Source organism: Bos javanicus, chromosome 15, assembly GCF_032452875.1.
Source record: "Bos javanicus breed banteng chromosome 15, ARS-OSU_banteng_1.0, whole genome shotgun sequence".
Classification (NCBI taxonomy): domain Eukaryota; kingdom Metazoa; phylum Chordata; class Mammalia; order Artiodactyla; family Bovidae; genus Bos; species Bos javanicus.
The window spans coordinates 18,031,436-18,056,269 of record NC_083882.1 but is presented as its reverse complement, the minus strand read 5'-3'; the positions used below and the strand labels follow the sequence as shown (position 1 = coordinate 18,056,269).

General features: G+C 38.8%; 1 protein-coding gene across 1 annotated transcript in view; it reads left to right on the top strand.

The window, feature by feature from the left end:
- The window catches only part of C15H11orf65 (chromosome 15 C11orf65 homolog), a 113,720-nt gene extending 94,788 nt beyond the window's left edge, over nucleotides 1–18,932 (top strand). Inside the window, exons 7-9 of the mRNA XM_061440225.1 lie at nucleotides 5,176–5,346; nucleotides 15,448–15,503; nucleotides 18,487–18,932. Of these exons, the coding sequence (XP_061296209.1) occupies nucleotides 5,176–5,346; nucleotides 15,448–15,503; nucleotides 18,487–18,638 (379 nt within the window). The 3' untranslated portion in view covers nucleotides 18,639–18,932. The remainder of the gene's footprint in view (nucleotides 1–5,175; nucleotides 5,347–15,447; nucleotides 15,504–18,486) is intronic.
- Nucleotides 18,933–24,834: the final 5,902 nt, after the last annotated feature.

The following is a 24,834-nucleotide window of genomic DNA, read 5'->3' as shown; positions in this document are numbered from 1 at the left end:
GGCAATGCCAAAGAATGTTCAAAGTACCATATAATTGTGCTCATTTCACATGCTAGCAAGCTAGTGCTCAAAATCCTTCAAGCTAGGCTTTAGAAGTACATGAACCAAGAACTTCCAGGTGTACTAGCTAGATTTACAAAAGGCAGAGAAATGAGAGCAAATTGCCAACATCTATTGGATTATAGAAAAAACAAGGGAATTCCAGAAAAACATCTGCTTCATTGAATACACTAAAGCCTTTTACTGTATGGATCACAACAAAGTGGAAAATTCTTAAAAGAGCTAGGAATACCAGACCACCTTACCTGTCTCCTGAGAAACCTGTATGCAAAACAAGAAATAGCAGTTAGAACCTCACATGGAACAATGTACCAATTAAAAATGGAAAAAGCAGTATGTACGTCAAAGTTGTATATTGTTACTCTGCTTATTTAACTTCTGTACAGAGTACATGATGTGAAATGCCAGGCTGGATGAATCACAAGTTGTATCAAGATTGCCAGGAGAAATATCAGCAATCTCAGATATGCAGATGATATCACTCTAATGGCAGAAAGCAAAGAGGGACTAAACAGCCTCTTGATGAGAGTGAAAGAGAATGAAAAAGGTGGCTTAAAACTCAACATTCAAAAACTAAGATCACGGCATCTGGTCCCATCACTTCATGGTAAATAAATGGGAAAAGTGGAAACAGTGGCAGATTTTATTTTCTTGTGCTCCAAAATCATGGCAGATGGTGACTGCAGCCATGAAATTTAAAAATGCTTGCTCTTTGGAAGAAAAGCTATGACCAACCTAGACAGCATATTAAAAAGCAGAGACATTACTTTGCCAACAAAGTCAGTATAGCCAAAACTATGGTTTTTCCAGTAGTCATATATGAATGTGACAGTTGGACCTTAAAGAAGGCTGAGCACTAAAGAATTGATGCTTCTGAATTGTGGTGCTGGAGAAGACTCTTGAGAGTCCTTTGGACTACAAGGAGATCAAGCCAGTCAATCCTAAAGGAAATCAATCCTGAATATTCATTGGAAGAACTGATGCTGAAGCTCCAATGCCTTGGCCAGATAATGCAAAGAGCCAGCTCGTTGGAAAAGACATTGTTGCTGGGAAAGATTGAGGACAAGAGGAGAAGGGGGCAGAAGAGGATGAGATGGTCGGATGGCATCATTTGCTCAATGGACATGAGTCTAATCAAACTCTGGGAGATAGTGAAGGACAGGGAAATCTGGCATACTGCTGTGTGTGGGGTTGCAAAGAGTCAGACATAACTTAGCGACTGAACAACAGAAACAACTCAATGACTGATCAAATTGTTCAGGCTACAGGGATGGAAGCTATACTTAGACTCATCAGATCAGATCAGATCAGATCAGATCAGTCGCTCAGTCGTGTCCGATTCTTTGTGACCCCATGAATTGCAGTACGCCAGGCCTCTCTGTCCATCACCAACTCCCGGAGTTCACTCAGACTCACGTCCATCGGGTCAGTGATGCCATCCAGCCATCTCATCCTCTGTCGTCCCCTTCTCCTCCTGCCCCCAATCCCTCCCAGCATCAGTCTTTTCCAATGAGTCAACTCTTCGCATGAGGTGGCCAAAGTACTGGAGTTTCAGCTTTAGCATCATTCCTTCCAAAGAAATCCCAGGGCTGATCTCCTTCAGAATGGACTGGTTGGATCTCCTTGCAGTCCAAGGGACTCTCAAGAGTCTTCTCCAACACCACAGTTCAAAAGCATCAATTCTTCAGTGTTCAGCCTTCTTCACAGTCCAACTCTCACATCCATACATGACCACAGGAAGAACCATAGCCTTGACTAGACGAACCTTTGTTGGCAAAGTAATGTCTCTGCTTTTGAATATGCTATCTAGGTTGGTCATAACTTTCCTTCCAAGGAGTAATCTTTTCTTCACTACGGCCATTCTGGCTCTATAGTCACAGCTGACTGTATAGCAAAAGTTATAGCTTTGCCCTCCATAATGGGATATGCTGGCTACCCAGTGGTGGGCTAATTATACTGGGCCCTTCCCATAATACAGGAGGAACCCTTCTGTCTTCAGAATGATAAACATTCATGTATAACATTCATGTATATATAAACATAACATGTATTATATTTTATTTCTCTGCTCCATCACTCTGTCAGCCATACCATTCATTATGTTATGCCTATCCATCATCATTTTATTCCATACAACACAATCTACAACCAGGCGACCCATGTACAGCCAAGGAACTGTGGTCATGGGCTCAGAACAACAAAATACACTCATCATTACCTAGAAACAGCTGACTTTGACAGAATGGCAGTAAGACTTGCTGACAGTCAGCTATAGCACCAGCTAGGAGCCATCTAGTAATAAGCTAATACACATGAATAATAATTTCCTATTTTATTTATTCTTTTCTTTGTTTATTTATTCTCAAAACAGTCCTCATCCATAACTGAGCTCTGTATTTCTAATTATAAGGTCATTTCCATCTCAAATTCAACAAGTCCAAAGCTCAGTTTCTTATGTTTCCCATCATAAAAGGGGATTCTTTTCAGTAGTCCCCCCGGCCTCAGTTTATGACACTATCATTTACTTAGTCATCCAAGCCAGAAATGCGGATGTTGCCCTACATTTCTTACCTTTCATAAACTCCTGTAGGTAACCCATCGTTAGGTCTTATTAATTGTGCTTCCAAAATATCTCCCAAATCTGGCACTTCTCCCACTGCCAACTGGAGCATTTCATCATCCTCAACTCTACTCTACCCGGCAAGTCCTTCTAGTTGGTCCCTTTGTCGCTTATAGCTCCTCTGTTTATTTGTTTAGTTACCTCAGTCGTGTCCAACTCTTTGCGACGTCATGGACTGTAGCCTGCTGGGCTCCTCTCTATATAAATCTTGAGGTGATATTTCTAAAACTGATTAAATCACTTCCTTACCTGAAACCTATTTGGGGCTTCGCATCCCTTACATCCCACATGCTATTCCTTATCCCTGCTGCTGCTGCTGCTGCTAAGTCGCTTCAGTCATGTCCGACTCTGTGCAACCCCATAGACGGCAGCCCACCAGGCTCCCCGCCCCTGGGACTCTCCAGGCAAGATCACTGGAGTGGGTTGCCATTTCCTCCTCCAATGCACGAAAGAGAAAAGTGAAAGTGAAGTCGCTCCGTCGTGTCTGACTCCTAGCGACCCCATGGACCGCAGCCTATCAGGCTCCTCCATCCATGGGATTCTCCAGGCAAGAGCACTGGAGTGGGGTGCCATCGCCTTCTCCCATCATGATATTTAGACAAAGTTTAATTAAAAAATTTAAACATGAAATTTTTTAGTTTAGAAAGGAGGACATTTTAAGGGAATATGTTGCAATACCACTTATAAAGTCAAATTTTATATTTTTTGTTTTCTTTTAAAACACCACCCTATAAAACAAGTTATGATTATTATAAAGCAGTCTTTATTTCTGATCACTATTATATTTGCAATTCTGTTTGTACTGGCTAGCTTGTTTTTATGATTGTTAGAGCCCACCTAATAGTGACTAATATTTAAAGAGTTCAAAACAGAATTTTATTATTGGAATAAATTTCTTAATTCTCCGTAAAACAAAGTATGAGAGCAAAAATAGATATCTGAATTGTCTATTATATTTTAAAAAAGGAATATTATCCAAGTTTCCAGATCTGATCTTAAGTGTTTGTATATGTGGAAAGGTAAAACATGGAGTAATTGATAAAAAATACATTCACCCCCAGTCTTCCAGCATTTTTTAATTTCTAAATGTATTTTTGTTATGACATGAGAATTAGTTAATAAATCTGGGCCAGTGGATACCATCATTCATTCATTCATTTAAAATACGTGCCTATTTGTTCAGGGAATAGAGGATAGAGTAGAAGATCGCAAGTTTTATGAAGGAATGTCACCTCTGTACATGATGCTTTGCAAACAGTTGGCACTCAATATTAAATGAATATTAAATGAATAACTGAACAAAGACCTATAGAAAAATTGTGAAATCATAGTTTATTATAACTTGTACTCTTACTAAACAATATAAATCAAGAGGTATGTTCCTGCTTCTATAAAATACATTAGTTCTTAAAAAATAAAATAAAATACATTAGTTCTTGTGGATTATTGGGGCTTCCCTGGTGGTTCAGAATGTAAATCATCTACCTGCAGTGTAGGAGACCCGGGTTTGATTCCTGGGTCGGGAAGATCCCCTGGAGAAGGAAATGGCAACCCATTCCAGTACTCTTGCCTGGAAAATCCCATGGACGGAGGAGCCTGCTAGGCTACGTCCACGGGGTCTGCAAAGAGTTGGATATGACTGAGCGACTTCACTTTCTTTCTTTCTTTCTCATTAATTATTATCCATTTAAAGGCTGACAAAGTGGAAGCTTCCTGAGTGCAGGGGCGTGTCTTGTCATTGTCTTATCTCTTGGCACAGGATTATGTAAGCTTTCTTTTATTGAATGCTTACTATGTGCTAGTCATTGTCCTAAATGTTTTACAGGGATTTACACTTCTAAACCTCTCAAGAAAGATAGGAGGAAGTAGTGGGATTTTTTTTGAAGTATAGTTGATTTACAATACTGTATTAGTTTCAAGTGTACAACATAATGATTCAATATTTTTAAAGATTATACTCCACTTAATATTATTATAAAACACTGGCTATATTTTCTTGTGCTGTACAATATACTACCCTTGTTGCTTATCTATTTTGTACATGGTAGTATGAACTCCCTCCCCCTTCTCTGTCACCAGTGGTAACCAGCTAGTTCTCTACATCTGTGGGTCTGTTTTTGTTTTACTACATATATTTAATTTGTTTTAGTTTTTAGATTAGCCATGTAACTTTGTAAAAGTTACTCTTCCGGGGTTTATTGCATTGCCTGTGAAACAAATGGGATAGTTATTTGGTCTCCAAGATCCTTTGACTCTGTAATTCTATACTTACTGAGAGGTGATTTTGACATGAGGCTTCTCTAGTTAGTGTGGTTGATTAAGCTGCTTTGTTTTTTCCCAGATGATCCCATCACATACAACTTGGCTTAAATGTATTTAAATTAAATAGGATGAAAACTTTGTTTACAATATAAATAGTTTGACAGCAATAATGTATATTAATTGCAGTCACCTAATTCAAAGGATTTACATCACTCTTCCTTTCCTATATGTAGGTACTACGCAGGAAACCTGGAGGCTAAGTCAACAAATTACGAAACTGTAGGTTTAATTCAGACAGCAACAAAAGGCCTATTAAGAACTATTGAAGATGGTGGAATAGATTCTGTGATGGAATGGGAAGTGGATGAAGTGCTGAACTGGACAAACACACTCAACTTTGATGAGTAAATATATGTTGCTATTCTTGGGGAGCAAGGGCATACATCAGGTGTCGGGGCAGTCAATATTTTTCTAATATTTCTCACTTGGATCTTGGGGGCCACTAACATACTCTTAAAAACCCCTTGCATATTTATTATCTGTATAGAAAGAAAAGAAGAGGAAATGAGAGAGAAATATAAAAAGGTATGATCTGAAAATAGAAAAAAGAAAAATAGATTTAGGTGTTCTTTATTATCAGACTTTATTCTTATGCCTTAGTTTAACTCTGTCTTACTCTTACTTTGGGATACAGAAACCAAGCCAAGAACATGAAATTAATAATATAAAGAATTTCCTTAATCTGTATTCCCTAATCTTCCTGTGTGGGACATTAAAGAGTTATTTTTTAGTGACATATTTTGGCCCTTGAAAAACATTTTTAGGATTTTTTTGTGTGATGGAAATTAAAAAATACTTCATGTAGCCATTAGGGCAAAGCAAATCAAAATTATAACTATAATTAAAAAGACATGGCAATCAGTATTAGCAAGAATTTGGAGAAATTGAAGTCCTTATATCTTTGTAGGAATGTACAATGGTGTAGCCATTTTGGAAAACAATCGGGAAGTTCCTCAAATGGTTCAAACTTGAGTTGCCATATAATCCAGCATTTCTACTCCTCAGTATATACACAAGAGAAATGAAAACACATGTCCATAAAAACTTTACATGAATGTTCATAACATTGTTATTCATAATAGCCAAGAATTAGAAACAATCTGTTCATGAACTGATGATTAAAATGTGACATATCCAAATAATGAAATATTATTTGGCAATAAAAAGAAATGCTACAACTTTGATGAACCTGCTGAGTGAAAGAAGTCAGTCACAAAGGAACACATATTGTATGGCTCCATTTGTATTGAAATGTTCAGAACAGGCAAATTTATGGAGATAGAAAGTAGATTAGTGGTTGCCTAGGGCTTAGAGATTTGTGGGGATTGGGAAGTGGTGGCTAAGGCGTGTGAAGTTTCTTTTTGGAGTAATGAAATGTTCTAAAATCAATCATGGTGATGGATGCACAACTCTCTGAATACACTAAAAAGCCATTGAATTGTACACTTTAAATGGGCACATTTTATGGTATGTGAATTATATCTCAATAAAGCTTTAAAAATATTCAGTATTTACTCAGCTACAATAATGATGTGAATACTGTATGGATGAAGAATCAGAAAAAATAAAGATAGTGTAAGTAAAGAAATGTAAGACAAAGGAAGAAAGTCGGAAGAGGGAGATAAAAACATGAAATAGGAAAAACTAGGTTGACTGCCATTGAACAGGGAATTCCCAGGTGGCTCAGTGGTAAAGAATCCACCTGCCAATGCAGAAGATGCAGGAGACACCAGTTCTATCCCTGGGTCTGGAGGGAGGAGGAAATGGCTCCCAACCCAGTATTCTTGCCTGGAAAATCAATCCCGTAGACAAAGGAGCCTGGCAGACTACAGTCCATGGGGTTGCAAAGAGTCAGACATGACTGAGCAACTGAGCATGCACTCACACTATTGAACATAAACCAGAGAAAAAGAGGCCAGAGGAAGCAGAAAAGAAAACAATGAGAAAAGCCAAGAGGAAAGAAGAAAAAAGGGGAAGAATGACTAACAAAAAAAGAAAATGAGAAAATAAGAATATACGAGAAGGAAATGGCAACCCACTACAATATTCTTTCGCAGAGAATCCCATGGATCTCTGGTAGACTACAGTCCATGGAGTCTCAAAGAGTCGGACACAACTGAGCAACTAACACACATGCAAACACAGAAAAAATGATAATTATGGGAAAGATACCTTGAAAAATAAAAAGAAAACATGAGAAGGAATAAAGAGCTAATTATCCATAACAGATGTGCTAAAGTACTTTTTAATAAATAGTACAAAGGTTTTATGATTCAATAACCCCATTATCTCATCCAGACATAGTACTGAGATTCCTTACAGACAGCACATTTGTGGTTTCTGGAGCACTGAATAAATACAAGTGGTAATAATGAGGCAAGAAATGACATCCAAGAATGAGATGTGATGCTGTACTTTTTGCTTTCCTACGAAGGTAGAGAGAGAGGTAGGAGAGGTCCATTTTGATTGAATTTATAAGGGCAGGATAGAGAATTCTCTCAGGTAAACTTTTGAAATCCTGTTCTGCTTTTCCTTTATACAGTTGACTAATTCAGCAAAGAGCCAGCAAGCTTCAGTGAAAGATTACAAATAATCCATACCTACTATCCTATATTGAAAAGAACGGATACATGTGTATGTGTGGCTGAGTCCCTACACCGTTCACCAGAAACTACCACAACATTGTTAATCAGCTATATCCCAATATAAAATAAAAGGTTTAAAGTTGGAAAAAAAAAAAAGAATAAAACAATTGAGTTCAAAGGAAAGAAAGAAAGAGACATCTCAGGCTACACAAGACTTTCCCCACTGTTATCCCTTAACACCCTTCACTGGTAGGTGAAGAAGTTTCCTAATGGCTTCCCATTGTGGAGAAAAGAATAAAAACAGACCAAACCAGGAAGACCTGAAGTGGTTTTCTGGTATCACGTACTGTATATGGAGTAGGACAATCACATCTAGTTTTGATATGGTGACACTACTCTAATTTTCCATTGTAAAAAATGTAGATTACTCATGTTTCCAAATTATATACTTCTATCAGTTCAGTCTATGACTTGAGCATAATTTGGGACCAACTTGGAACTGTTAGAAAGCAAGTTTTTCTAATGAGCTCCGGACAACAGAAATTTCAAATGGAATCCAGCATGATTATTTGGGAATATTTCAGTAGTATTACAGACCACAGGGGCTTCCCTGATGGCTCAGATGGTAACTGTCTGCAGTGCAGGAGACCTGGGTTCGATCCCTGGGTCGGGAAGACCCCTGGAGGAGGAAATGGCTACCCACTCCAGTATTCTTGCCTGGAGAATTCCCTGGACAAAGGAGCCTGTTGAGCTACAGCCCATGGGGTTGTTAAGAGTTGGACATGACGGTGATTAACACCACAGACCACAACTTACTGATTAGCTCAAGTAAGATCAAAATTTGCAAAGACTTGCCCCTAGCCAAGAGCAGACATTAGGTATAAATACCTTCTTCCCGGTGTATTTATGGTCTCCACAGTCCACTTTCCTCTTAGATCTTTGTAGTTCTCTAGATATTTGTAACTGGCTTGATAAAACCTTATTTGAAGAGAATTTCAAAGACTGAATTTTCTCTGAATTGGCAGCCACTAATTCCTTGGAGAGACTCTTTCAAAATCTCTAGACAGTTTTTGATAGTTGGACCATTAGAATGACATAAATGTGTTGAACACTGATACTGAGCCATACAAACCAGTTTCTTCCCAAAGGCTTTTGTGCTAGACCCTTTTTACGGCAGATGGATCTCTCCTGGAAAGAGACTGTGTACATCTCCAGACGAGCAGGGGCAACAAGAGCAATCAAGTGAAATACTGTTATAATTTTGAAGAACGGAAAGGCCAACTTCACTCTTGGAATCAAGGACAGTGACGAGTACCCTCATAAATTCTGTAGTATCCAGAGGCACATTGCTGCAGGCACTTAGAATAAAAAGCAATGCCTGCACTGCCGTTATTGAGTCACCTACAATATCACACAGTGGCCACTCTGCTTCTCATGGCATTCATCCCGCTGGATTTTCAGGGGCATATTTTCTATTGAGATAGATGTTTCTCTTCCAGAATCTTCATAGTTTTCAAACTGCAAGTGAAGTTTAACATAACACATTAAGTCATCAGCAGCTAGGCTTTCTTAAATAATTTTCTGATGTTCTATTTGGCGAGAGCTCTCAATGGGTAATGTCTATGTCTGAACTTGCCCCTTTGACTTCTAAGACAAGTGGTTATATTACCTCTCGGCTAGGGACTTTCCCCAGGCCATTAAGATGTTAAATTCTGTGATAGATCCCACATACACTTTACTTTGCTAATATCTTTTTGTTTTTTTAATAGCAACGAATGCAGTTTATTAATAAGTTTTATTATTTACAAGAGGCAGATAGCTACAGGAGTCTGAAAGCCAGGAAAGAGCTTCATGCTGGAAACAGCCTTGGGATCATGACTTCAGAAGAAGTCAAAGTTACAGGAGAGAATGAAACTGCCAGGGAGAAGAGAGAAGGGGCTCAGATGTAACACGAGAAATCTCTGCTTGGCTAATATGAATGCAGACCTACTGTGTGCTTGCCAGTCACCTTCCTAATCTGTCTTCTACACTGGACTTTCAGGGAACGTTGTCTCCTACTTCTTCAGTCCTTGTCTCCAGATGTTCTAAGTCTGGCTTCAAAGTGATAAAATGAATCTTTACTGAAGACCATATGGAATGCTCACAAAATTAACTTGGAAATTCCTGTGCTCATTGCTCTCCATTAATTGGGTTCATTAAAAACTTCTGTCATTATAATTATATGATCACATTACAAAGCATTTTAAAATTTGAATTTTTTTTTCTCTACGCATGTACTTTTCTCTAGTCATAGTGTGCAATTTAGCTAGGTGTGTTTTTAATATCAGCTTTCTTATTGAGATACAACTCACCTAGCATCCAGTTCACCCATTCAAAGCATACAGTGCAGTGGGTTTTAGTATATTTACAGGGTTGTGTAACTGTTGCCACAATCAATTTGAGAACATTTTCATCACCGCCAAAAGACATCCTGTACCCATTAGCTGTCACTCCCTATTTCCCTTCAATCCTCCCTGCTTTAGAGATTTTCTGTCTCTCTAGATCTGCCTATTCTGGGCATTTCATATAAATGGGTTAATTCAATATGTGGTCTTTTGTGTCTGGCTTCTTTCACTGAGCATAAAGTTTTCAAGGTTGTAGGATGTATCAGGACTTCAATTCTTTTTATGGCTGTATAACATTTAGCACTGTATCTATTAGAGTTAACATTGTATGGAAAGACCACATTTTGTTTATCCACTCATCAGATGATGGAGATTTGTTTTTTCCCCACCTTTTGGCTCTTGTGAATGGGGCTGTTATGAATGTTTGTGTACAAGTATTTGAACACTTGTTTTCAATTCTTTTGGGTATATATCTAGGAGTGGAATTGCTGGGTCACATGGCACTTTTTGAGGAAGTGCCAGAATGCTTTCCAAAGTGGCTGAGTAATCAGCAATATAGGAGTGTTCAAATTTCTCCACAGTCTCACCAACCCTTGTTCAGTTCAGTTCAGTTGCTCAGTCATATCTGACTCTTTGCAACTCCATGGACTGCAGTATGCCAGGCTTCCCTGTCCATCACCAACTCTCAGAGCTTACTCAAACTTATGTCCATTGAGTCGGTGATGCCATCCAACCATCTTATCCTGTCATCGCCTTCTCCTCCCTCCTTCAATCTTTCCCAGCATCAGAGTCTTTTCCAATGAGTCAGTTCTTTGCATCATGTGGCCAAAGTATTGAAGCTTCAGCTTCAGCATCAGTTCTTCCAATATTCAGGACTGATTTCCTTTAGGATAGACATTTCTCCAAAGAAGACATACAGATGGCTAGCAAACACATGAAAAGATGCTCAACATCACTCATTATCAGAGAAATGCAAATCAAAACCACAATGAGGTACCATTTCACACCAGTCAGAATGGCTGCTATCCAAAAGTCTACAAGCGATAAACTCTGGAGAGGGTGTGGAGAAAAGGGAACCCTCTTACACTGTTGGTGGGAATGCAAACTAGTACAGCCACAATGGAGAACAGTGTGGAGATTCCTTAAAAAACTGGAAATAGAACTGCCATACGACCCAGCAATCCCACTGCTGGGCATATACACCAAGGAAACCAGAATTGAAAGAGACACGTGTACCCCAGTGTTCATCGCAGCACTGTTTATAATAGCCAGGACATGGAAGCAACCTAGATGTCTATCAGCAGATGAATGGATAAGAAAGCTGTGGTACATATACACAATGGAATATTACTCAGCCATTAAAAAGAATACATTTGAATCAGTTCTAATGAGGTGAATGAAACTGGAGCCTATTATACAGAGTGAAGTAAGCCAGAAAGAAAAATACCAATACAATATACTAATGCATATATATGGAATTTAGAAAGATGGTAACGATAACCCTGTATGCGAGACAGCAAAAGAGACACAGATGTATAGAACGTCTTTTGGACTCTGTAGGAGAGGGAGAGTGGGGATGATTTGGGAGAATGGCATTGAAACATGTATAATATCATATAAGAAACAAATCGCCAGTCCAGGTTCGATGCAGGATACAGGAAGCTTGGGGCTGGTGCACTGTGATGACCCAGAGGGAGGGTACGGGGAGGGAGGAGGGAGGGGGTTCAGGATTGGGAACACATGTACACCTGTGGCGGATTCATGTTAATGTATGGCAAAACCAATACAATATTGTAAAATAATTAGCCTCTAATTAAAATAAATAAATTTAAATAAAAAATAAAAAAATAAAAGATGCTTGCTCCTTGGTAGAAAAGTTATGACCAACCTAGACAGCATATTAAAAAGCAGAGACATTACTTTACCAACAAAGGTCCATCTAGTCAAAGTTATGGTTTTTCCAGTAGTCATGTATAGATGTGAGAATTGGACCATAAAGAAAGCTGATTGCCAAAGAATTGAAGCTTTTGAACTCTGGTGTTGGAGAAGACTCTTGAGAATCCCTTGGACAGCAAAGAGATCCAACCAGTCTATACTTTGCTAATATCTTAAAAAAAAATCCAAAAATTTCTTAGAAAGAGAGATCAACTTTATGATATAAACAGCATGAAAATGATACAATCAAGTTGTTGCTTCTATTTGTAAAGATTTGATTTCTTATTGGTTACTACTATCATATTCCTTATGAGAAGTTCTTTTTAAAGAATTGAATAAATTCATATCTTGATCTCAGGTAAAGTAGGGTAAGTAATCACCCTTAAATATAGCATATGTTCGTGCCCCACACTGCCAGGGTTTGCTGCTGCTGCTGAAGCTAAGTCGCTTCAGTCGTGTCTGACTCTGTGCGACCCCATAGACAGCAGCCCACCAGGCTCCCCCATCCCTGGGATTCTCCAGGCAAGAACACTGGAGTGGGTTGCCATTTCCTTCTCCAATGCATGAAAGGGAAAAGTGAAAGTGAAGTCGCTCAGTCGTGTCTGACTCTGTGCAACCCCATAGATGGCAGCCCACCAGGCTCTTCCGTCCATGGGACTTTCCAGGCAAGAGTACTGGAGTGGGGTGCCATTGCCTTCTCCACTGCCAGGGTTTAGCATATAGTTAATCAAAGGTCCTTTATCTTGGCTACTTGAAGATGAAATAAAGATCTTTCAGTATACAAATCTAAGGAAGTATGGTGATGGATACCCCCTTCTCTTAGTGCTCCTGAGCAGCCACTGAAAGCACAAAGTCTGCCTAAATTTAAGGTTAAGCCAGATTGAACCATCAACTAAGAGATCCTGTCGTTGCTGTTCAGTCGCTAAGTTGTGTCTGACTCTGCAACCCCATGGACTGCAGCATACCAGGCTTTCCTGTCCTTTACCATCTCCCAGAGTCTGCTCAGACTCATTTCCATTGATTTGGTGATGCCATCCAACCGTCTCATCCTCTGTCACCCTCTTCTCCTTCTGCCCTCAGTCTTTCCCAGCATCAGGGTCTTTTCCAATGAGTTGGCTGTTTGCTTCAGGTGGCCAGAGTATTAGAGCTTCAGGTTCAGGGTCAGTCCTTCCAATGAGTATTTAGGATGATTTCCTTTAGGATTGACTGACTTGATCTCCTTGCACTCCAAATGACTCTCAAGAGTCTTCTCCACCGTTTGAAAGCATCAATTCTTTGGCGCTCAGCATTCTTTACGGTCCAACTCTCACATTGGTACATGACTACTGGAAAAAACCATAGCTTTGACAATACAGACTTTTATTAGCAAAGTGATGCCTCTGCTTTTTAATATGCTGTTATAGGTTTGTCATGGTTTTTCTTCCAAAGAGCAAGCATCTTTTAATTTCATGGCTGCAGTCACCATCTGCAGTGATTTTGGAGCCCAAGAAAATAAAGTCTGTCACTGTTTCCACTTTTCCCCATCTATTTGCTATGAAGGATTCCATGATTTTAGTTTTTGAATCTTAAGTTTTAAGGCAACTTTTTCACTCTCCTCTTTCACCCTCATCAAGACGCTCTTTAGTTCCTCTTCACTTTCTACCGTTAGGTGGTATCATCTACATATCTGAAGTTTCTTATATTTCTCCTGGCAATCTTGATTCTAGCCTGGCATTTTGCATGATGTGCACTGCATAAGCAGAGTGACAATATACAGCCTTCATATATGTACTCCTTTCCCAATTTTGAACCAGTCTGTTATTCTGTCAGTTCTAACTATTGCTTCTTGACCTACATAGAGGTTTCTCAGGAGACAAGTGGTCTAGTATTCTCATCTCTTTAAGAATTTTCCACAGTTTGCTGTGATCCACACAGTCAAAGGCTTTAGCGTAGTCAATGAAGCAGCTGTTTTTTGGAATTTCCTTGCTTTTTCTATAATCCAATGAATGTTTGCAATTTGACCTCTGGTTCCTCTGCCTTTTCTAAATCCAGTTTGTATATCTGGAAATTCTCAGTTCACATACTGCTGAAGATCCTGGAAGGGGTTTATACCACCTGCTATTATCTTGCATCTTTTCATTTAACAGTGACCCAGGGTATTGGAGAAGGAAATGGCAACCCATTCCAGTGTTCTTGCCTGGAGAATCCCAGGGACGGGGGAACCTGGTGGGCTGCCGTCTATGGGGTTGCACAGAGTCGGACACGACTGAAGCGACTTAGCAGCAGCAGCAGCAGCAGAGTATTCCACTTGCCACCATAGAATTCTTGGAGCAAAAAGAGGCAGTAGTAACAAGAAGAGGATGACATTAGACACACTGCATGTGTGCTGAGTCACTTTAGTCATGTCTGACTCTTGTGACCCCGTGGACTGTAGCCCACCAGGCTCCTCTGTCCTTGGGATACTCCAGGCAAGAATGCTGGAGTGGGTTGCCATGCCCTCCTCCACGGGATCTTCCCAACCCAGAGATCAAACCCGAGTCTCTTTCATCTGCATTGGCAGGTAGGTTATTTGCCACTAGTACCACCCGGAAGCCCTTAGACACAGTACTTAATTACAATTAAACACTGTTGCATAATTTATACCTTCACATAACAAAAAATTCAGGAATACAATGTTAACAAGAGTAAAAGTAATTCAAGTGAAAATCAGCCTTTTCTGAATTACATGACAATTTCAGTCCTCCTCCTCCTCTCTCAAACAACTTCTTTTTAGCACCTGCTGTGATCAACTTCTTACCTGATTTCTTGGGCATAGTCATAAGAAAGGAAGTTTGGGAAAGGGGGATACAGAGCCTAAAATGAGATGGAATAAGTCACAGGAAACCTGGCCCTTGGAGCTTTCCCTCAGCTCACCATACTTGTCCTTCCCTGTCCACCTCTTCTCAGGCTACTCTGGTCTCCATATGTCAGTCTCTGTTTAAGGAACTCAAGTGGCAGCTGCACATACCCTGCTTGAATATGATCTCGTGTTTACTGGACACAGCAAAGACAGCATCATTGCTCTAAGAAGATCATAAACCAAATGATTTAAATTTACATGTCAGAGACAGTAGGTCTGGCAATCCAGAACCAAGGATAAAGTTTTGTTGTTGAAGTTTTCCCATGACTTTCAAAAATTTTCCCTTCATACTTTGAATTTAGAAGTTAACCAACATCTTAGCTGTCACTCAGTTGAGGACATGATCTAGCAGAATGGAACAGTATAACATGAGGAGATGTGTGCTGGAGGGAGGCCAAAGGGCACCAATATGGTAGATGGTTGGCACCATTTTCATACCTCTTACAACTCCTTGTCCTAGGGGTTGCCTCAGGTGCATGAGAGCTACTTTGAGATGAGAAGTCAAGAAATTAAGCATTTGGACTAGTGAATTTATCATCATTAATCTATGGTTTCATAGAGAAAGTAGAATTTTAGAAGTAGTCCAAGTATGTACTAATGAACCACTTTATTATTTACTAATAAGTTGACTTAATTTAATGAATGCCTATATAATGTGCTTAGGTACATTGCCAACTGGAAGGAAATTGCTACAAGCAACTCTTCAGCTAACTTCAAAAGTAGGTGATTTTTTAGCAATAATGGGAAATTGTGTGTGTGTGTGTGTGTGTATGCATGCTTTGTTGCTCTGTCAAGTATGAATCTTTGTGACCCCAGGCCCATCAGGCTCCTCTGTCCATGGGATTTCTCAAGGAAGACTACTGGAGTGGGTTGCCATTTCCTTCTCCAATGGGAAATTCTTATAAACCAAAACAATACATTCCACACATGTACATATTTCGAAGTACCTTACAAACACTTCCGTACTCAGCACACTATACAGATAAATAAATTTACCAAGTCATTTTTGCCTTTATATATATAACTGTTATTTGGAAATAGAAGGAAATTTTACATTTTGTTTAGAGTTGGATAAAATTTTTATTTTCTAAAAAAATGAATCCTCTTTTAAAAATGTTGCATATCTCATGTTTCAGTAATAATTTTTAATGAGCAAATTTGACCTGGCAAAATAAATGCTATTCCAGAAGTATGAGTAATTCTAACATAGCCAAAGCCTAGTTATAGTTTTTATATAATTTGAGTGCATGAGTTCTGTCCCTCTGTCACCTGTGACTGGCAGTAAAACAAAGAGGCTTTAATTGTGGAATTCATGACTTCCTGGTTTTGATTTTTTGCTCTGTTGTTTCCTGGCTGTATAATCTCGGGCAAGTTACTAGCTTAGTTTCCTCATCTATAAAATGAAAATACCAATAGCACTTAACTCATGGATTGCTGTGAGGTCATGAGATAACACGTGTAAAGAGCTTATTATAGTGCCTGGTGCATAGTGTGCACTCGGTGGTGGTGGTGGAGTAGTCGCTAGGTCGTGTCCAGCTCTTGTGACTCCATGGACTGTAGCCCGCCAGGTTCCTCTGTCCTTGGGATTTCCCAGGCAAGAATACTGGAGTGGGTTGCCATTGCCTTCTCCAGGGGATCTTCCTGACCCAGGAATCGATCCCAAGTCTCCTGCATTGCACGTGGATTCTTTACTACTGAGCCACTAGGGAGGCCCTTAACCTATCTACTTATTTCCAGCTCACTGGCACCACCACAGTCCAAGTTGCCATCATTTTCTGTGGGCTTCTGCAACGTCTCCAAACTTATTCTCCTCCAATCCATTCCCCATGCAACAGATAGTGATCTACAAATTTAAACCAGCATAATTAAAACAAAACTCTTATTTAACGAACTTTTCTTTAGCAACTACCATGTTTAAGTACTGTCTTCAGTTCAGTTCAGTTCACTCAGTCGTGTCCGACTCTTTGCGACCCCATGAATCGCAGCACGCCAGGCCTCCCTGTCCATCACTAACTCCTGGAGTTCACCCAGACTCACATCCATCGAGTCAGTGATGCCATCCAGCCATCTCATCCTCTGTTGTCCCCTTCTCCTCCTGCCCCCAATCCCTCCCAGCATCAGAGTCTTTTCCAATGAGTCAACTCTTCGCATGAGGTGGCCAAAGTACTGGAGTTTCAGCTTCAGCATCATTCCTTCCAATGAACACCCAGGGCTGATCTCCTTCAGAATGGACTGGTTGGATCTCCTTGCAGTCCAAGGGACTCTCAAGAGTCTTCTCCAACACCACAGTTCAAAAGCATCAATTCTTCAGCGCTCAGCTTTCTTCACAGTCCAACTCTCACATCCATACATGACCACAGGAAGAACCATAGCCTTGACTAGACGAACCTTTGTTGGCAGAGTAATGTCTCTGCTTTTGAATATGCTATCTAGGTTGGTCATAACGTAAAGTGCTTTATAAAATTGATTCATTTGATCTTCAGAACAACCCAATGAGACAGGTTCTATTATCCACATTTTAAAGAGATGCCAAGTTACTTGCTCAAGGTCACACAGTCCCTGTGAGGGCCAGGATTTGAGCTGAGACTGGGTAGCTCTAGAAACCATACTCTCTAGACACCATAGTCTTAATGATGACTACCCCTGCTGCCATTTAGTTTTCCACTGCACTTGGAATAAAACCCTAACTTTATCATGGCACTCCGGCTCTGGTTTAGCTTTTCATCCTTAACACGTCCCACTCTCTCCCCCTCGCTCACAACAGCTTAGCATCACTGCAATCTTGCCTGGTCCTCAAGCACACTTTGTGGCTTCACTTCAGGGGCTTCATGCAGTTGATGGCCTTCTGGAGAACAGGTGTAGGCAACTATCTTTACTTGAAGGCAAGTTATCTGTTTTGTTTGCTACTGAATTCCCAAGTGTGTAGAACACAGTAGAGTCTCAAAGGCAAATAAAAAAATATAAAAGAGTGACAAGTACAAAATGGAAGCAGAGAATATTATTTACTGGGCTAAAAGATTATTGTGGGAAAAAGAGAAAAGATATAACACTAATTGGAAGGAGCATAAGAGCATGTGAAAGCAGTTTTAAGTAATGGAGATCTGCATCAGAACAGAAGGCAGGTAATACATTGCAGATGCTGGCAGTAAAAAGGGGAGAGAGCATGTGCCACTTCTGCAAGAAGCAAGAGGAAATCAAAATTCAGAATTTGAAAAAACTTTAGCTCTAGGGACAGAAAAGGTTTTTCTTTGTAAATAAAGAATTGTTAGCTAATGGTTGATTGTGGAGCACTAACTAAATGCCTTACCTTCACCATCACACTTAGTTCTCACAAAGATAAGCCGAGGCATGTGCTATTATTATTCCTATCTTATAGATGAGGACATTGAGACAGAGGTTAAGTAACTTGCTTTAAATTACAGAGCTAGCAAAAAAAAAAAAAAATATATATATATATATATATGGCTATCTAGTAGTAGATCAAACCTCAAACACAGATCCTACAGAGACTTTTAAAGATGGACAATGAAACATGGTCATGAAATGTAGAATGATCTCAGAAATACAGGATACAAAGATATCTGCTCTAAGAGTGGTGAGAAGGAATGTGGAATAGACCTTACCTGGCACACAGTAGCATATTGAATGAGCTATATCCTGTCACGTCTGGCATCTTTCTAAATGTTTGTCATTCCTCTCTAGATTTCAGGTTTGAGAAAGCACAAGAAAAAATACATGACTATGAAGATACATTGGAAGAGGCAAAGGAAACACAAAAAGATCCTTCATTTGAAACTATTTATGAAGAGCCTCATTTTACTAGACTAAAGCCTGATTCCACTTATAGAATATAATTATATAAAAGTATGTAATTATAAGCTATAATTTCCTTTCTGAGCTATAACCCTTCAGCTCTGATTCCATCAGTTACAGTCAAGAGATAGTTTATTCTAGCTGGAATGACTTCTATATTCTTGACACAGACTCTAACCCAATTAAGTAAGGAAGATTAAACAGAAATAGAACACCAGACTGAATACAGTAGTCATGGAAAATGTAGAAATTAATCCTGTTATCCTGAGAAACTGAGAAACTGTAGTCTAACAATTACACTTAAATAAAAATATATTTAGGTGCAAAAAAAAACCCCCTCAGTCAGACTGTTTTTCTTCTTCATGTAAAGCATTCATTATTTGTGCATTTCTATCGAGCAGAGCCCTTTTTTCATTAAAAAAGGAAAAAGGGCAGTGTAGCAAGTTCTCCTTTTATTAGAATCTGAAAGCCAGCTTCCCTGGTGGCTCAGATGGTAAAGAATCCGCCTGCAATGCAGGAGACCCAGGTTCGATGCCTGGATCAGGAAGATCCCTTGGAGAAGGGAATGGCCATGATTAGCCACCCAGTGTGTCCGACTCTTTGCAGCCTCATGGACTGCAGCCTGCCAGCTCCTCTGTCCATGGGATTCTCCAGGCGAGAATACTAGAGTAGGTTGCCATGCCCTCCTCCAGAGGATCTTTCCAACCCAGGGAGCAAGCTCAGGTCTCCTGCATTGCAGATTCTTTACTGTCTGAGCCACCAAGGAAGCCCAAGAATAGTGGAGTGGGTAGCCTACCCCTTCTCCAGGGGAACTTCCTGTCCTAGGAATCAAACTTTGATCTCCTGCATTGCAGGGGGATTCTTTATCAGCTGAGCTACCCAGGAAGCCCCAATGTATATTTAAGGAAAACAAATTTGTTCATATAATTTACATATACATTCACCCATTTTGAGTATTCAGTTTGAGTTTTGACAAATGTATAAAGTTATGCAATTTCCACCACAATCAAGATATAATCCATTTTCATCACCCCTACAATGTACATCTTTGTAGTCAATTCACCACCCCATGTCATGCTACGGAACATGACTGATCTTTCAATCACTACTATTCTGCCTTTAAACTGTCACATAAATGGAATCATACTATATGTAGTCATTATTGGTCTTGTTTCTTTATGATTATGCTTTTGAAATTCAATCTTGTTGCTGCATATTTCAGTAGTTTCTTTCTTTTTTGACTACTGTTCCATTACATGGCTATATTACAATTTCTTTATCCATTCACAAGATTGATGGACATTTGGTTGTTCCAGTTTTGGATCATTACTGAAATAATGGGGAGTGGAATTGCTAGGGCAAGTAATAACTATAGGTTTAGTTATCTATTTATTTATTGATGTATACTTGCTTTACAATGTTTCAGGTATATATCAAGGTGATTCAGATATATATCAATATGTGTATATTTGTTCAGATTCTTTTCCATTATACTTATTACAAGATATTGAATATAGTTCCTTGTGCTATACAGTAGGTCGTTGTGTATTTTATATATAGTAGTGTGTATCTGTTAATCCAAAATTCCTAACTTATCCCTCCTCCCTTCCCCTTTGGTAAACGACTTTTTGTTTTCTAAATGAGTCTATTTCTGTTTTGTGGATAATTTCATTCATGTCATTTTAAATTCTACATATAAGTGATATATAGTGTTTGTCTTTCTGACTTATAACACTCAGTATGACAGTCTCTAGGTCCATCCATATTGCTGCAAATGGCATTATTTCATTCTTTTCTGTGGCTTGTATTCCATTGTATATATGTACCACATCTTCTTCTGTTGATGGACATTTAGGTTGCTTCCATGTCTTGGCTACTGTAAACAGTGCTGCAGTGAAGACTGGGGTGCATGTATCTTTGGGGGCCATGTTTTCCTTCAGATATATGCCCGGGAGTGGCATTGGTAGTTCTATATTTAGTTTTTTAAGGAATCTCCACAGTGTTCTCCATAGCACCTGTACAATGTACATTCCTATCAGTGTACGAGGGTTGCCTTTTCTCCACACCCTCTCCAACATTTATTATTTGTAGATTATTGATGATGGCCATTCTGAGCAGTGTGAAGTGATACCTCATTGCAGTTTTGATTTGCATTTCTCTAATAATTAGTGATGTTGAGCATCTTTTCATGTGCCTATTGGCCATCTTTATGTCTTCTTTAGAGAAATGCTTATGTAGGTCTTCTACGTATTGATTTTTTTATACTGAATGGTATAAATTGTATATTTTGGAAATTAACTCTTTATCACTTGCATTTATTTGCAAACATCTTCTCCCGTTTTGTAGGCTGTCTTTTCACTTTATGATCTCCTTTGCTGTGAGAAAGCTCTTAACTTTAACTAGGTCTCATTTATGTGCTTGTTTCCATTACTCTAGGAGACAGATCCAGAAAAATATTGCCACAATTTATAGCAAAGAGTGTCTTCCTTGTTTTCCTCTAGGAGTTTTATATTATCTGGGCTTACATTTAGGTCTTTAATCTAGTTTATTTTTCCATGTGGTGTTAGAGACTGTTCTAATTTCACTCCTTTACATGTAGCTGTCTAGGACTTCCAGCAGCACTTATAGAAGAGACTGTTCACTATTGTATAGTCTTGTTTCCTTTGTCATAGATTAATTGACCATAAATGCTTGGCTTTATTTCTGGGCTTTCTATCTTGTTCCATTGATTTACACGTCTGTCTTTGTGCCAGTACTATACTGTTTTGATTACTGTGGCTTTGTAGCTTCATCCTATAGTATGAAATCAGGGAATGTGATTCCTCCAGCTCCATTCTTCCCGTCCCCACCCCCCACCCCCCAAGGCTATTTTGGCTATTCAGAGTCTTTTGTGTTTTCATATAAATTAAAAAAATTTTTGGCCCAGTTCTGTGAAAAACACCATTGGAAATTTGAAAGGGATTGCACTGAATCTGTATATTGCCTTAAATAGCATGGTCATTTTGTGTATGTGTGCACATTGTCTAAGTTGGGTCTGACGCTTTGTAATCCCATGGATTGAGGCTTGCCAGGCTTCTCTATCCATGGAATTTTCCAGGCAGAAACACTGGAGTGGGTTGTAATTTACTCCTCCAGGGTCATTTTAGCAAATGTTTATCCTAGGGGATGTAGAGTGAATAGCCTCTCATTGTGATTTTAGTTTGTATTTTCTAAATAACTTATGATAGTGAAGAACTTTAAAATGCTTATCCACCATTTGGTATCTTCTTTGGTGAAATGTCTCTTCAAATCTTTGGCCAATTCTAAATTGTTTTTTCCATTATTGTGTTAAAATACTTTAAAATATTTTCTAAAAACAAACCCTTTATCAGATACTATTTTGCCAATGTGAGTGGTGTTTTCATTTTCTTTTACGATGTCTTTTAGGATAAAAAGTATTTAACGGAGTTCAAGTTAACATTTTTTTCTTTTTTTAATTCAATTTTTATTTTATGCTGGGGTATAGTTAATTTACAGTGTTTGTTTCAGATATACATCAAATGGTTCATTTATACATACCTTTATCCATAATTTTTTCTTAATATATACATTTTATTTAAGTATAGCTGACTTACAATGTTTTAGGTGCACAGCAAAATAGTATTCATGTACACATATATTTGAAATTATTTTCCATTATAAGTTATTACAAGATATTGTAAGTTATTACAATATTACAAGATATTATAAGTTCCCTGTGTGATAACAGTAAACCTCTGTTGCTTGTTGCATATCCATTTCTTAAAATTAGAAATCTAGCATGCTATTTATACTAAGTCAAATAAGTGGAATCAAAATGTCATACAGTTTTTAGGCAAAAATTCATAACTTTCCTATTATATATATTATGCATATTATTTATATCAGTTCAGTTCAGTTCAGTCGCTCAGTCATGGCCAATTCTGTGCGACCCCATGGACTGAAGCACACTAGGCCTCCCTGTCCATCATCAACTCCCAGAGCTTACTCAAACTCATGTCCATCGTGTCAGTGATGCCATCCAACCCTCTCATCCTCTGTCGTCCCTTTCTCCTCCCACCTTCAATCTTTCCCAGCATCAGGGTCTTTTCCAATGAGTCAGTTCACCATATCAGGTGGCCAAAGTACTGGAGTTTCAGCTTCAGTATCAGTCCTTCCAATGAACACCCAGGACTGATCTCCTTTAGAATGGACTGGTTGGATCTCCTTGTAGTCCAAGGGACTCTCAAGAGTCTTCTCCAACACCACAGTTCAAAAGCATCAATTCTTTGGTGCTCAGCTTTCTTCACAGTCCAACTCTCACATCCATGCATGACTACCAGAAAAACCATAGTATTGACTAGACGGGCCTTTGTTGGCAAAGTAATGTCTCTACTTTTTAATATGCTGTCTAGCTTGGTCATAAGTTCAGTCGCTCAGCTGTGTCCAACTCTTTGCAACCCCATGAATTGCAGCACACCAGGCCTCCCTGTCCATCACCAACTCCCAGAGTTCACTCAAACTCACATCCATCAAGTCGGTGATGCCATCCAGCCATCTCATCCTCTGTCATCCCCTTTTCCTCCTACCCCCAATCCCTCCCAGCATCAGAGTCTTTTCCAATGAGTCAACTCTTTGCATGAGGTGGCCAAAGTATTGGAGTTTCAGCTTTAGCATCCTTGCTTCCAAAGAATACCCAGGACTGATCTCCTTTAGAATGGACTGGTTGGATGTCCTTGCAGTCCAAGGGACTCTCAAGAGTCTATATATGCGTACAAAAGCTTTTCTACTATGCTTAATAAAGGTTTGAGAAAAAGCATCAAAAAACAAAAAGAGATGGAGAAATCTGAAAACATAAACTACATGAAATGAGAACACTGAATATGAAATAGAAAAAGTGAAACAAACTAGATAAAAATAAAAGATCATCATATAGCTCAGTTGTTTTTAACCATGGCTGCTCACTAGAAATATATCTGGAAAAAAGCAATAACTAGGCATTTGTATTTTTTTAAAACTTTCAAGATAATTCTGATATGCATATGGATTTTAAAAAGTGACCACAGGTTTTTCTAATTTGGTGTTATAAATTTTTGGTGATATAGAGTACTATTATTTTTCTCTTACCAATCATGATACAATGGTATCAAGTGAGTAATAGTTACATAACCACAATAGTAAAAGATGTTTATCAGTTTTCACAATCAATAGCTAGACAAAAAATAAAAGATAATTATAATTGCAAGCCATAATGGGAACATGACAATAGAAAATAATTACATATAATTTGGGGGTCAAGCAGACTAATGTGGTAATATGTGAACGTGAATACATGCATAAGTTTTCATCTACCCAAACAGTCTATGTCTTTTGGTTGGTACATTAATCCATTTACATTTCAAGGTAATTATCAATATATATGATACTATTGTCTTTTTTATTTTTTAAAATTGTTTTAGGTTTATTTTATGTAGGTCTTTCCCTTCACTTGTGTTTCCTGCCTAGAGAAGTTCCTTTAGCATTTGTGGTAAAGGTGGTTTGGTGGTGCTGAATTCTCTTAACTTTTGCTTGTCTGGAAAGCCTTTGATATTTCCATCAAATCTGAAGGACAGTCTTGCTGGATAGAGTATTCTTGGTTGTAGGTTCTTCCCTTTCATCACTTTAAATATATCATGCCATTCCATTCTGGCTTGTAGAGTTTCTACTGAGAAATTAGCTGATAGTCTGATGGGAGTTCCCTTGTATGTTGTCTTTATTCCCTTATTGCTTTTAATATTTTATCTCTGCCTTTAATGTTTATTGGTTGGATTACTATGTGTCTTGGTGTGTTCCTCCTTAGGATTAGCCTTCCTGGGATTTTCTGTGCTTCCTGTACTTGGTTGACTATTTCCTTTGCTATGTTCAGGAAGTTTTCAGCTATTATCTCTTCAGATATTTTCTCAGGTCCTTTCTCTCTTCTTCTTCTGGAACCTCTATAATGTGAATGTTGTCCCAGAGGTCTCTTAGGCTGTCTTCATCTTTTGCATTCTTTTCTCTATATATGGTTCTGTGTCAGTGATTTCCACCATTCTGTCCTCCAGGTCATTTATCCATTCTTCTGCCTCAGTTACTCTGCTACTGATTCCTTCTAGTGTATTGTTCCTTGGAAGAAAAGCTATGGAAAACTTAGAAAGCATATTAAAAAACAGAGACATTACTTTGCCAACAAAGGTCCGTCTAGTCAAAGCTATGGTTTTTACA